Source organism: Astyanax mexicanus, chromosome 3 (assembly GCF_023375975.1).
Source record: "Astyanax mexicanus isolate ESR-SI-001 chromosome 3, AstMex3_surface, whole genome shotgun sequence".
Lineage (NCBI taxonomy): Eukaryota > Metazoa > Chordata > Actinopteri > Characiformes > Acestrorhamphidae > Astyanax > Astyanax mexicanus.
This window is the reverse complement of record NC_064410.1, coordinates 10,543,833-10,558,953: the sequence shown is the minus strand read 5'-3', so window position 1 is coordinate 10,558,953 and position 15,121 is coordinate 10,543,833. Positions and strand designations below refer to the sequence as shown.

The 15,121-nt window shown below is 39.8% G+C and overlaps 2 protein-coding genes across 2 annotated transcripts in view; one reads left to right on the top strand and one right to left on the bottom strand.

The window, feature by feature from the left end:
• Positions 1–15,121, bottom strand: part of LOC111189911 (GTPase IMAP family member 8-like) — a 213,427-nt gene that overhangs the window by 58,819 nt on the left and 139,487 nt on the right. The window lies entirely within an intron of this gene.
• Positions 1–15,121, top strand: part of LOC125799315 (caspase recruitment domain-containing protein 10-like) — a 33,506-nt gene that overhangs the window by 13,840 nt on the left and 4,545 nt on the right. The window contains exons 7-21 of the mRNA XM_049475793.1: positions 1,679–1,852; positions 3,244–3,363; positions 3,442–3,567; positions 4,588–4,770; positions 5,934–6,029; positions 6,165–6,201; positions 7,696–7,733; positions 7,998–8,086; positions 8,868–8,914; positions 9,595–9,697; positions 9,817–9,988; positions 11,014–11,137; positions 12,650–12,890; positions 12,999–13,065; positions 14,178–14,280. Coding sequence (XP_049331750.1) covers positions 1,679–1,852; positions 3,244–3,363; positions 3,442–3,567; positions 4,588–4,770; positions 5,934–6,029; positions 6,165–6,201; positions 7,696–7,733; positions 7,998–8,086; positions 8,868–8,914; positions 9,595–9,697; positions 9,817–9,988; positions 11,014–11,137; positions 12,650–12,890; positions 12,999–13,065; positions 14,178–14,280 — 1,720 coding nt within the window. The remainder of the gene's footprint in view (positions 1–1,678; positions 1,853–3,243; positions 3,364–3,441; positions 3,568–4,587; positions 4,771–5,933; positions 6,030–6,164; positions 6,202–7,695; positions 7,734–7,997; positions 8,087–8,867; positions 8,915–9,594; positions 9,698–9,816; positions 9,989–11,013; positions 11,138–12,649; positions 12,891–12,998; positions 13,066–14,177; positions 14,281–15,121) is intronic.

Genomic DNA, 15,121 nt, shown 5'->3' with positions numbered 1-15,121 from the left:
GCTAAGAACAAACACTGTGTCCATGCCAGCGCCGTCTGCGCTGCATTCACAGCTCACGGCCGCGTAACTCTGTTTATTATGTATAAATCTGCGCTGCACATAGAAACACTGTGTTTGAAAGCGCAGCGTTCCAGCGCTCAGTGTTAAAGCACAGATATTTGCGCTGGAACACAAAATCTTCTCGCTGTATTTATTTTTTCGTATATTTATATTTAACATACTCCCATGTCAGACAGCTCTGACCAATCAGAGGACACAGGCTGCTCACGTGGTTTATTAATGCGCATTTTGGTGCGTTTACATTTATGCTTATGTGAAATCAGACCGAACAGAGCGAGAAAACGCTCCAAGTAAACAAACTCATTAACTGATTCGGACCAGAGAAATGAACTACAGGTGTGAAAACGCTCTTGGTGCCTCCAGTACAGATGTTTTACTGTTTTACGCTGCTGATTTAGCTTTTTGTGTTCCATAACTGGCAACCTGGGGTGTAGAAACTGGACTGTGGGACAGACAGCGGGAGGTAGCAGATGTTACAACACAAACAGATTACCATAACAGACTATTCAAAATAGAACATACTGTCTTAAGCTCTTTTGTGGTAAGATACCAGTTCTTAAATGTAAACTTAAACATAGGTTTAGGTTCACTCTCTCCGCTTTTAGACTCTTTGGCCCGTTTTTCTGCGCTAGAAATGCGCACTCTCCTCTTTTAGATTCTTTGGCCCGTTTTTCTGCGCTAGAAATGCGCACTCTCTCCGCTTTTAGACTCTTTGCCCCATTTTTCTGCGCTAGAAATGCGCACCCTCTCCGCTTTTACACTCTTTTGCCTGTTTTTCTGCGCTAGAAATGCACACTCTCTGCTTTTAAACTCTTTGGCCCGTTTTTCTGCGCTAGAAATGCGCACCCTCTCCGCTTTAAGACTCTTTGGCCCGTTTTTCTGCGCTAGAAATGCGCACCCTCTCCGCTTTTAGACTCTTTGGCCCGTTTTTCTGCGCTAGAAATGCGCATCCTCTCTGCTTTTAGACTCTTTGGCCCGTTTTTCTGCGCTAGAAATGCGCACCCTCTCTGCTTTTAGACTCTTTGGCCCGCTTTTCTGCGCTAGAAATGCGCACCCTCTCTGCTTTTAGACTCTTTGGCCCGTTTTTCTGCGCTAGAAATGCACACTCTCTCTGCTTTTAGACTCTTTTGCCATGATTTTCTGTGCTAGAATTGCGCACCCTCTCCAACTCTTTTGCCCGTTTCTGACTCCTAGCGTTCAAACTTTGAATCTCACATTATAAAAACCTGCTTAACAGCGGGCCAACTTTCATTGTATTTCTAAAATACCTCGCGGGCCGCTCCAAAAAAGGAAACGGGCCGCAAATGGCCCGCGGGCCGTAGTTTGGACACCCCTGATTTAAGGTGAAACATAAATTTGTATACAAATCTAACATCTGCCTTTTGTCTGTAGGGTTGCTTTTAATATGTGTTGTGCTATTCACCTCCAGCTCTCTGAGATCTATACAGACCAGCCTGACATTATACGTCTACATTTACTATTTGCATATTCTAGTTCATAAATGGAGCATTTTGGGTGTGTTCAGTTCAGTACAGTCATCAAAAGTCAGTGGGGATGTGTGAAATACCCAGTCTGTTTATAATCTGTGTGTTCTTATATCATCATGTGCTCCCCGCAGGTGGAGCAGCTGAAGAACAGACTGATGGAGGCAGAGAAAAGTGCTGGAAACCCCACCTCCACCCTTTCCATCAAGAGGACCAGCACAGTGTGCGTAAACACAGAGAGCCCCCCTGCTGGACAAAACACAAAACTGCCCACTGAGGCGCTGAAAGACCACTTTACTGGAACTCAGGTATAAATATAAAACCCTTGCTGTGCGTGGACAAACATTATCCTGCTGAAAAATACCAGTTGGATGTCCTACAAATAGTGCTGAGCTGTTAGTGTCTCTCGTATCACTACTAGGGGTGACTGACTATTGTATGCAGTGGCTTCTCAGATCATCACACCAGCAGTTGAGGCAGTGTGTTACTCCACAGCAAAGGCATGATTGAGGCCTTTATACTTTAACTTATCATTAAACAGAATGTGGATTCATCACTAAAGACAATGTTAATACTAGTTTGTTGTAGTATCGGTTACTACACAACACAAAAGAAGGTGACCGTGGCTGACAATTAGTTTGAAAGACCATACTGGTTCTTTCAGTCTAATAATGCACCTCCTTTCAACGTGTCTCATCTGGGCAAAAGTTACTTTAGGCAAGTCTAGCAGTCAGCAATCTTTCACCAAGAGGTACACTATCCAAAAGCACTTTCATGAGACTTTTTATAGATAGTAATCAATTAGATTATATTTTAATGACATATTTAAACAGGTAACACATTACATGTGTAACCTAACCCATGGAAAATTGTTTTTTTTAATAATGTTTGTGATCAGACACTGTCTTATAAAGATAATTAAGATTAAGAGCCCTATCCTAAACCTTCCGAGGTGTGTTGCGATGCTCGTTGCTATCTGACACCCCCTCATCAGCCTTTCGCCCATGCCTTTAAAATAACGTCAGAGTTTAGGAATATATCTACAATATATCTGGAAGTGAGGTGTGTTCATGAAAGTTTCTGACGTGTTTCTATCTTGGCACTGGGAAATACAGGTGCACCACTGACTGATTAAAACCCTGACAACAGTCAACAGTCTGCTGACCAATCGTTTCTTAGTCATGCCTTAATGTTGTGTGCATTGTGCACGCTCAGTGTGCGTACACCTTCACTCGTTACACACACAAATAAACATGCTTCAGTGTGCAAATTCAGCTTTTACAACAATAAACAGAATAAAGAATAAGATATCATTGCTGTTCCCTTAAATGAGCTGCTGGTGTACCTTCACAGCATGAACACACAGGTCAGTATCCTCTGCTGAGATGCACAAAAGCACTGTGCTGTTAAGAGAAGAATGTGCCAAAGTCAAAGCTCACCTGGCTCTTAAAGGCAATGACAACTGGCACACTGATTGGTTTATTTTACATCACGCCAAAAACACACTCATTAATTAAGTTAATTAATGCATGTCGTTTGTGCATTTCAAGCTGGGCAAGGTGTATTTTAAACATCCTTTCGATTCCAAAGAAACACTGACACACCCTCAATTAAGCTGCTTAATGAGCAATTGACCAGTGCAATTGAACGTTCGCTAAAATAGTGCACTAAGATTGTGTGTCTGTGTGTGTTCCCTCAGGCTCTGCTGGATATCCTGCAGCAGGACCGCAGAGAGGCAGCAGAGCAGAGGCAGGAGCTGTGCAGTACCGTCCTCAGACTGCAGGCGGAGCTGGAGAGCGCAGAGGCAGCCAGAGAAAAGGTCAGACTGAACACCTTGAACCTTTTCCTCTGCTGACCCAAGATCAGCCATCTGACCTGTGAATGTGTGTGTGTGCAGCTGGAGGCTCACTGTGAGCAGCTGCAGCTGAGGATGCAGACCCTGCAGCTGGACTGGGAGGCGGAGCAGAAGAGGAGTGTGTCCTACTTCAATCAGATCATGGAACTAGAGAGGGAGAGGGACCAGGTAACACACACATGTGTACACACACACACACACACACACATGCTTAACCGAATAGAAACGCATTACTGTGAATAGACAGATACATTTTTTGATTACTAAAATGCCCTCTAGAGTGGCAAAAAGGAGACTGAGCATCTGGGAAAACTTGATTAAATGCCCCTTCTTACACTACATTAAGGTGATTTGCCCTCTAGATCAAGGAATTTTGATAATGCACCTTAATAAATGCCCATGAATTGGTGCCTTTCTGCCTTTCTAGTAGAAAAGAGTGAGATATTGCTTTTCTTACATTTTAAATGAGTTTTGAAGTCATCCAGACTATGATGAACATATAAAGGAATCCTGTAGTAACTTAAAAGTTTTAAACAAGCCAAAATACTCTAAAGCATTTAGGTGCTGTTAACTTGCGTTTTTTGAGGCTGGTAACTTTCCTGGGGCGGTCCTGATGAGAGCCAGTTTCATTATAACTTTATGATGGTCTTTGCAACTGCACTTGAGGATACTTTCAAAGTCCTTCAAATTTTTCAAATTGACTGACCTTCATTTCTTAAAGTATTTTTTCTTTACTTAGTTGAGTAGTTCTTGCCATAATATGAATTAGAACATTACTCAAATAAAACTATTCACTGTATACCTGTAACTCTACCTCTTCACTACTTTACAACTGATGCTCTCAAACACATTAAGAGACAAGAAATGTAAGTAATTAACTCTTGACTATTTCAGCACAGCTGTTAACTGAAAGCCTGAATTCCAGGTGACTTTACCTCATAAAGCTGACTTAGAAAATCCAACCAAGATGTGCAAAGCTGTCATCTAAGCAATGTAAAACATATTCTGGTTTTACATTTCGGTCACAGCCATAAACATCAGGTTTAGGCCACACCCACCTGCATTTCAAATGTCAATACAGATATTTTAACCATATTTTGAACAAATAAAGGAAAAAAACGATAACTTTTTTGTTTGAAAGTATGCAAAAAATAGTATATCCGTGTGTTTGTGTGTGTGTGTGTTAAGGCTCTGCGCAGTCGGGACAGTCTGCAGCTGGAGTTTACAGACTGTCTGCTGGATAAGAACCGTCTGCGTAAGAGAATAGCAGAGCTGCAGAGCAGTCTGGAGCAGCAGCAGAGAGAACTGGGGAAAGAGAAGGAGAAAAACGAGAGAATCCGAGATCAGAGCAGCGCCCCCTGCAGGCATGGGGTTAGTACTGCTCACCACTGTTCTTTTACACACACAAAAGATTTACTTAGGGTAGAAATTAGTGGTGTAATGGAACATCATTGTTCGATGCATCGCAATAGAATAATTTGACGATTTGCATCATGTGAACAAACAATTCCACCAGAGACCAAAGAACCAGTGGGCGTAAGCAAATTGTTTAGAATATAACAATCATTTAGGACTGAACTATTGTTATTTTTTTTCTCTTTTTTCCCTATATGTGCTTCTCTTGCTTGAAAACTGAATAAAATTTATTTACAAAAAAGTAAGATGTTTGAATTTTTAAATGCAGCCAAATTAAAGTGAAAAGTTACCAAAAAAATTTACGAAAATACTTTAGTAAAGATACACAAAATGCTCACTTATGTAGAGTAACAAATTATATTTCATTTGTTACTGTCCACTTTGACAATGATAATTTTACTCTAAATTTACAAAATAAATAAGTGATTAATTGAGAAATAGTAAACAGTAGTTTTACGCTTAAACCAGTACAGGGGACATTTATACAAGGTGCTTTTGTCATTGTTTCTATCCTTAAGATATAAAAAAAAAATTAAAAAGTATTTATTTGAATTTTTTTGTCTTTTAATATTTGTTCTAAAAATTGTTAGAATTGTATCTTGAATCGAATCGAAATGTGAGCAGAGTGCATTATTACACCACTACAAGAGACATACTTGCTGTTAACAACATGTTCACATATGCATGATGGCTGGCAAGCTATCCTGTGTCTGAAGAATTGGTTATTCAGAACGTCTTCAGAAATTAATGCATCGCATACACAAGGTGCAGTACACTCTAATCTCAGGTAGCTGCGCCATTAACATAGCAATCTGCCGAAGTCAGCGCGCACCTAGCTCTTAAAGGGAATGGTAAGTGACACGCTGATTGGTTTATTTTATGTTATGCCCAAAACACACTCATGATTAATTAAGAGAATTACTATATGTCTTTTGCGTGCTTCGAGGTTGTTAAAGTAATAAAAAAAAAAAACATAATTATTATTATAATATTATTTATGATAATGTGAAGCAATTTTTTATTATGTTCTGTTGTTTTAAAAGTGTGGTTTTGTTGTTTAGCACTGCCTTAAACTGCTCTTTCTCTCTCTCTCTCTCTCTCTCTCTCTCTTTCTCTAGTCTGAGTTCTCTCTGCTCAGTGAGGATCAGTGTTTTGGACCCTGCTGTTCTCTCAGCCTAAACCACCACAACGGCACACACCAGATACTCTGCATGGTACACACACACACACACACACACACACACAAACATACAATGAATAATAACTTTCCCCTTTCTTTCTAATTTTATTTATTCTTATTCTTAGTTTATTTATGGCTGAAGTACTTTTATTATTTCTCTTATATGCAGTCGCCCTCTACTGGCCAGTACAGTGAACAGTCAGAAGGTAAGAGAGTCAGTCTTCTCCTGAAAATCATTAAAACCTACAGTATATACTTTTATATACTTTTTTATAGATTATCTAGCGTTTCAAACTAACACTCACAAATCACTATGTTCAAAACTCCTGCAGTCTACAGAGCTACAGTCTCTCAGTAGGGTTGGATTGGGGTTTGGGTTTTTCCAGGATTCTGTCAAGCTTGTTCAAACTTAACACACTATTTTTTGTTGAGCACGTCAGTGTGAGGATTCTGTAGGTGGGTTTTAAAGAGAACAGATGTTTATTGGTCTATAATCAGGTGTTCTCAGGTGTGTTCAGAGAGGTTCAGTTAGGTTGGTGTTCTGCATGTTTTACTTTCTTCTTGTTGAAACACATCTGCTCCCACTTATGATCTAATCCAGGGGTGTCCAAACTTTTTTTGTTGGGGGCCATAAGGAGAAATATATTTGAAGTCACGGGCCACAGACTCTGTAATAAAACAAATAATAAAATATACCACTTTAAATAATACTTTTTACCTGATTATTTCATTTCATATTTCATCTCTCCGCTTTTAGACTCTTTGGCCCCGTTTTTCTGCGCTAGAAATGCGCACTCTCTGCTTTTAGACTCTGTCCTGTTTTTCTGCACTAGGAATGCGCACTCTCTCTGCTTTTAGACTCTGTCCTGTTTTTCTGCACTAGGAATGCGCACTCTCTCTGCTTTTAGACTCTGTCCTGTTTTTCTGCACTAGGAATGCGCACTCTCTCCGCTTTTAGACTCTTTTGCCCCGTTTTTCTGCACTAGAAATGCGCACTCTCTATGCTTTTAGACTCTTTGGCCCGTTTCTGACACCTAGCGTTCAAACTTTGAATCTCACATTATAAAAACCTGCTTAACAGCGGGACAACTTTCATTCTACTTCTAAAATACCCGACCCGTGGGCCGTAGTTTGGACACCCTTGATCTAATCGAAACTAGGGGTGGGCGATATGGCCCTAAAATAATACAAAATATTTCATGATATTTTTGCGATAACAATATTTTTGGCGATATGACAAAACACTTAAGCACAAATTATTTTAATAAATATACTACTGCAACAAAATTAAAATATGACAAATGTTTTATTTTTATTGCATATGATATGATATGGCACACCCCTAACTGAGATATTTAAAAAATACAAGAATTTATCAGATTTGTAACAGAAGGCAATGATTCAGAATGTTATGATACTAATAATAATGCACTCCAAATATCTCCATATATCCAGAATTAAAGTAAAATAAATGATACTGGACAGATATAATCTGTCTCTAGTAGATAGTAGATATAATAGGAAATGAGAACAGTGTGATTTTTTTTTTTTTTTTGCTAAAAACAGCAAAACAGTAGTACCATGATGTGATAATTAGGGGTAGGTGATCTGATACGATATGGCACAACCCTAATCAAAACCCTTTTTTTAAACAATATTTTGTCTGTGTTTGTGTGTGTGTGTGTGTGTGTGTGTTTCAGACTCATTCTCCAACTCTGAGGATAATATCTTCAGTCCGGTCAGTAGCCAAACCAACACACACACACACACACACACACATACACAAAACACGCTTCTATTCCTCACCACTCTACTCTATTCTGACTGAGTTATATTATCTAGTGTTTTACACCAAATCTACTCAAATCTTCTCTTTTTACACATCTGAACATTTTTAAATAGGTGAAGCTGTTGTATTAAGTTGTCGTGTGTGTGTGTGTGTGTGTGTGTGTGTGTGTGTGTGTGTGTGTGTGTGTGTGTGTGTGTGTCTGTGTGTGTGTAGCAGTGTGACACTGCAAAGGACATAAACAGGCTGTCCATTTTCCCGTTTCCCCCCTGCACAAACTCCATGATCCGCAGAGTCAACACTGAGTAAGAGACACACACACACACACACACACACACACACGCATCTACAAATGAGGGTATTAGTGTGTCCAAAGATGTAGGAGCATGTTTGACATTGGGAGCAACACATATGAATTAATGAAATAATATGAATTAAAGCTATATAGTGACTTAGAACAACATTTGCGTGATTACAGTTAATCACAAATAAACAAAATACACATTTTTCTGTACTTCTGTTTATTGTTTGTTAAATCCTAAAGGTGACTTTACAACTTAAACATGTTACTCCACATTACATTTACTGAAATATACATATATGACAAAAAACGATCAGTTATCAGCTAATATTTTAAAACATATAACAGATTTGGTTATTGTTGTTGTTATTATTATTATTATTATTATGTATTGGCATGTCAATTCTGTTGTATACTTACGTTTACCCCTCTCTTTTTTAAAAAACGTTTCCTGGGTTTTTTATTTTGTGGCATACTGCTGAAATGAAATAATAAAAATATATAAAAATAAATTAAATGTTAAGAAATTAAATGGCTGTGTCTCAAACAGCACACTCTGGAACACAATGCACTACTGAAAGCACTTTTTACGATGGTGTGCTTTTAGGAAAAAGAATGAAACCTGACTTTTTGTTAAGATTTTTAGCAGCAGTTAATATAAATTTTTGATAATAAACCCAAAGTATATTTTAAAACAATGTCTACTTTTACTGTAAAATCTTCCTATTTTTGATCCTGCCAATCAGTGTGTCAGTGTGTGACAGGATGTGTTTACTGTGTTTCAGGTTTGATATGGACTCTTGGGGCAGTGATGAGACTGACACTGTTACAGGTGTGACAGACACACACACACACACTTACATAGACACATTGTTAAGATACACTGTATTAACAAGTATTCACTCACCCATTGAATTTATTGAACTCATGTTCCAGTCACTTCCATGGCTACAGGTGTGTAAATGTGTATAACTAAGCACCTGCTTCTACAAACATTAGTGAAAGAATAAGTCGCTTTCAGAAGCTCAGTGAATTCCAGTGTGATACAGTGATTGGATGCAGCACCTGTGCAACAAATCCAGTTGTAAATATTTTTTTCACTAATAAATATTTCACAGCCAACTGTCAGTGATATTATAACACAGTGGAAGTGACTGGGAACAACAGCGACTCTGTGCCCTGTCAGTGTAACATAACAGAGCGGGGTCAGCGGATGCTGAGGAGTATAGTGCACAGAGTTCACCAATGTCTGCAGATTCACCACATCACTACACACCTCCTAACATCATGTAGCTGCAGATTAGATTAAGAACAGTAGAGAGTAGAGAGAATTATAGAATGGGTTTCTGTGGCCAAGCAGCTTCATCCAAGCTTTACATCACCAAACTCATTGCAGGTGAACGAATACTTTTGGAAATATAGGTTATATATCTTTTTTGTGCAATTGTAATCTAACTGTAGTGTGTGTGTGTGTGTGTGTGTGTATGTGTGTGTGTGTGTGTGTGTGTGTAGATGATTCTGAGTCGTCTCTGTGGGTGTCCTGCGCTTCTCTATCATCTCAGATTTTCCCTCCTGATCTGGAAAATCATTCAGAAGCCAGCAAACCTTTACTACTGTGAGTACACACACACACACACTCTCAGTTGGTTACATGTGTGACAGTATAACAAGGCTAGGATGCTGGATGCAGGCTTATCATTAGAATGCAGTTCATATTCTCTCTCTGTCTCTCAGTTCAGAGCCCCTGCCTGTCGTCCCCTCACCCCCCTCTCCACCCAAGAACGTGGGCCTGGCTAATGACATCACTATTGTGGGGGGCAACCGGCTTGGAATATTTGTGCAGACGGTGAGGGCGGGTTCACCGGCAGATAAAGCTGGTCTCAGAGAGGGCAGTGAGCTTCTGCAGGTAAGATAAAGCAAGAACGTGTTCTATAGTATGTGTGCATCAATATAATAATAATTCATATACTATAGTCTAGGGCTGCACAATATATCATTTAAGCATCGTCATCACAATGTGCAATAGTCACATTGCAGAACGTGCGATGTTACCTACAAACACGTCATGTGGCAATGTTTTTAATCACGAATTTTAATCCTGGATAAAACTTTTACTGTATATTTACCTTTTTAAAAGCCATTTAAATGCTTGATTATTGTTGTTTTGCTGTTTTTCTCGATTTTTGAGTGCTTGGCTGACATTAAAGTGCTGATTTAGCTCTCGGTTGGTCTGGATCTCACACCAGAACACACTTCACAGCACACAGATTATAGTAGGACTGCATGATATTGAATTTTTTTTCCCAGGAAATATATATCGCAATATTAAACAATGCCGGACCCATGATGTCACCAGCCCTGCTCCTATCACAGGTCCTGCATTGTTTAATATTGTGATACTCTCTATACAGTTCTCTATACTGTAGTTGCTGTACTGAATTGAGGGTGCTGTTGTTAATCTCTATACTGCAACCAATGTTGTAGTGTTATTCTCCCTACTGTAATTTGTGTGCTGGTGTTAAACTCCACACTGTAATCTTTAAACTGTAATTTGTGTGCTGGTGTTAAACTCCACACTGTAATCTTTAAACTGTAATTTGTGTGCTGGTGTTAAACTCCACACTGTAATCTTTAAACTGTAATTTGTGTGCTGGTGTTGTTATCTTTACTGTGTTCTCTGTGCTGTAATCTGTGTGCTAGTTTTAATATCTGTACTTTTATTATATATACTTTAATCTGTGTTCTGGTGTTAATCTCTGTTCTGTAGCCTGTGTGCTAGTTTAATTTTTATATTGTAACTTGTGTGCTGGTGTTATTCTCTTTACTGCATTCTGTGCTTGTGCTAATCTCTGTGATGTAATTTGTGTGCTAGTTTTAAAATCCATACTGTGGTCTATATGCTTTAATCTGGTGTTTCTCTGTGTGCTGTAGCTGGAGCAGGAGCTGTTTGATGGTGGACGGGTTGATCTGAGTCAGTGTACAGGGGAAGTGGCTCATTTCTCTCTGCAGTGGTGGACTGAACCATCTTCTCTGAAATACAAGCTTAATGAGGAGGGTGAGTCTTTCTCTCTACCACACTAAATATTCCACAGTCCGCTGTCAGTGCTGTTAGAACAAAATAGAAGCAACAGGTAACAAAAGCGGCTCAGAGAGCATAGTGCACAGAGATCTACAACTTTCTGCAGAGTCCACTACTACTGAACTCCAAACTTCATGCAGACTTTAGATTAGCTGTAGAACAGTAGAGTGTAGAGAACTTCATGAAATGGGTTTCCATGGCCAAGCAGCTGTGTACAGGCCTTATAACACAGACAGAAGACATTTTATTTAATTGAATAACGAACAGACATACATACAGAGAAATGTGCAATTTACATACAATACGGCACAAATAAAAATACTACTACACATTGAAGAAAGGATGGGTGCATGAACAAAGGATAGGTGCACCAATATAAAAAAAGGGGGCGGGGGGGAAGGAGGGCAGCTAGTGTCTTGATTTTAAATTATAATATTCTATTGAAGAACAAAGTAGGTGGGCGTTTTTACCATGTATCAGTCTGGTATCAGAGTGGATGAGAAAGTCATCATTGTAATTGTCCATATATAGAATTAAATGGTTTTCCAACATTTTTTTTACAATTCCATAAATTATATACATTTTAAGAAAAGGAACTTTGGAAGATAACCAATTAAACATATCAGACCAGAGTGTTTCAACATATATGCATTGAAAAAATGAATGCTCAGTTTTTTCAGTATCATCACAACAAACACAGATATGTGTTTCAATACCAAACCAACCTTGAATAAAGTGGCTGTAAGGATAGATTAAATTGAATTGAATTGAATTTATTTAATGACTCAAAAAGTACATACACAGACAACAAATTTATGCACTTCAAATCATTAAGGACTAAAACACAATAAAGCACTAAGGCTTATTTCCATTGTGGTTTATTTCTATTGTTTATTTCAATGCCTTTATTTAATTCCAAGGCTTATTACCATTGTGAATTCCATTTAAGGTTTTAAAGTGGACTTCTTTGGCTTTTGGAACAATTGGTTATTTGAGGTGTCTGGTACGCGACTTCTGAATTGATTGTAGTGGGGAAATTTGACAAATGTAAGAGTGGGATACAGGAGTAGTGCCGGATTACCTTATCAAAAAGTTTGGAGTCCTTAAAAGCACAATTAAACAATTAAACCCAAAAAAGATTTAGGAATAACATTAATAATGGATTTAAATGTTTTTTTCTGGTTTGTTTTAAAATTATACTGATGACATAAAGCATTGTAAGACAACAGAGAGCCATTACTGTTAACTAAATGTAATACAGACCAAATACCTTTTTCCATCTAGTCCTCAATATACAAGGATTTGTTTTTAACTGTGATGGAGCGATTATTCCAAATTAGTGAGTTATGTGAAGTGAAGTTATGACTGTACAGAATTTTCCAATAGACCAACACTTGTGAAATCAGATATGAACCTTATTCTTACAAATGGATGAAACAGCCAAGTGTAAACTGTTTCTCTCTCTTTCTCTCTCTCTCTCTCTCTCAGGTTACTCTCGTTTGAACAGTGAGCTCTCCTCTCCCTCCTTCACGGGTGCTGACTCTTTTTACGTGCGTGTGAACCTGGACCTCTGTCCACACGGTGACCCACCCTGCCTGCGCCTGAGCTGTAATGACATCCTGCACGTGACGGACACTCGATACAACGGGAGGTACCAGTGGCGCTGCACACGGGTCGACACACACTCCGCCAGAGCGCTGCAGGCTGGAGCTGTGCCAAACTATAACAGGTACAACACTCACACACACACTTACACACACTTACTGCCCTTCACATTAGAGGACAATGGAGCAAACCTTCATACCTCACTCTCTGTGTGTGTGGTTGTATGTGTTAGGGCACAGCAGCTGATGTTGGTGAGGCTGCAGACGATGACACTGGAGCATAAAGACAGCAAGAAAAAGGTAAGATTTTACTATATTTTCATCCATCCATCCATCCATCCATCCCTCTCAAACAGTTATATATAATTCAGTCATCCTCTTTTCTCACTAGAACAACCAGCTACTAATAACGTGGCTCATGAACGGAAGTAGAAATGTAGGTGTTTCTAAAATGAGTATTTTAGTAGTTGACTAATCTTTTAATTTTTAATCCTTTATTTTTTTTATTACTTGCTTAGTCAACAAATTATATCTGCCACCCCCCCCCCCCCAACCTCTGCTTCCTGTGAGCACAGCTTCTGTTCCAGTGAATGATTTACCTCACCTACAGTCTGCACACCTTTGAATGTTAACCTGTTCTCCAGTCTCTGCTTCAACATACCATAACAAGTTCCCATAGCAACTTTAAATAATGACCAATGAAACTCATTGCATTTTAACAAATGTTTATAATTAACAATGTCATATACAGGGGTTGGACAATGAAACTGAAACTAAATGGCAAAATGGAACCAACCTGGTGGCCAGTCTTCATTAATTGCACATTATTGCATCAGTAAGAGCAGAGTGTGAAGGTTCAATTAGCAGGGTAAGAGCACAGTTTTGCTAAAAATATTAATATTGCAATGCACACAACATTATGGGTGACACACCAGAGTTCAAAAGAGGACAAATTGTTGGTGCACATCTTGCTGGCGCATCTGTGACCAAGACAACAAGTCTTTGTGATGAATCAAGAGCCACAGTATCCAGGGTAATGTCAGCATTCCATTAAGAAGGACGAGCCACATCCAACAGGATTAACTGTGGACACTGCAAGAGGAAGCTGTCTGAAAGGGATGTTTGGGTGCTAACCCGGATTGTATCCAAAGAACATAAAACCACGGCTGATCAAATCACGGCAGAATTCAATGTGCATCTTAACTCTCCTGTTTGCAGCAGAACTGTCCGTATTGTGGTCTAAAACCAGGTGTTTCAGTTTTATGGTCCAACCCCTGTATGTCAACTAATCATTGCAACCCTACTTTAATTAAAGTGGCCAGTGAGTCCTTTGCTGCAAGAAATGGTTTCTGACACGTGTGTGTGTGATTGTGTGCCTGTGTGTGTGTGTGTGTGTGTATGTGTGTGCACAGTTTCATAGGAAGACTCCTGAGCGTATGCGGTTGGTGAAACCAGCGTCTACGAGCTGCCGCAAGAATGGCTCCTTCTCCCCGCTACTCTACACACTTAGTAACCGTGAGCACTGTCCATTTACTGATCACTCTCCATCCTCTCACTGATCACTCTCCATCCTCTCACTGATCACTCTCCGTCCTCTCACTGATCACTCTCCATCCTCTCACTGATCACTCTCCATCCTCTCACTGTTCACTCTCCGTCCTCTCACTGTTCACTCTCCGTCCTCTCACTGTTCACTCTCCGTCCTCTCACTGTTCACTCTCCATCCTCTCACTGTTCACTCTTCGTCCTCTCACTGTTCACTCTTCGTCCTCTCACTGTTCACTCTCCGTCCTCTCACTGTTCACTCTCCGTCCTCTCACTGTTCACTCTTTGTCCTCTCTCTGTTCACTCTTTGTCCTCTCTCTGTTCACTCTCCTTCCTCTCACTGTTCACTCTCCTTCCTCTCACTGTTCACTCTCCTTCCTCTCACTGTTCACTCTTTGTCCTCTCTCTGTTCACTCTTTGTCCTCTCACTGTTCACTCTTTGTCCTCTCTCTGTTCACTCTTTGTCCTCTCTCTGTTCACTCCCCGTCCTCTCACTGTTCACTCTTTGTCCTCTCTCTGTTCACTCTCTGTCCTCTCACTGTTCACTCTCCGTCCTCTCACTGTTCACTCTCCATCCTCTCACTGTTCACTCTCCGTCCTCTCACTGTTCACTCTCCGTCCTCTAACTGTTCACTCTCCGTCCTCTCACTGTTCACTCTCCATCCTCTCACTGTTCACTCTCCATCCTCTCACTGTTCACTCTCCGTCCTCTCACTGTTCACTCTCCGTCCTCTAACTGTTCACTCTCCGTCCTCTCACTGTTCACTCTCCATCCTCTCACTGTTCACTCTCCATCCTCTCACTGTTCACT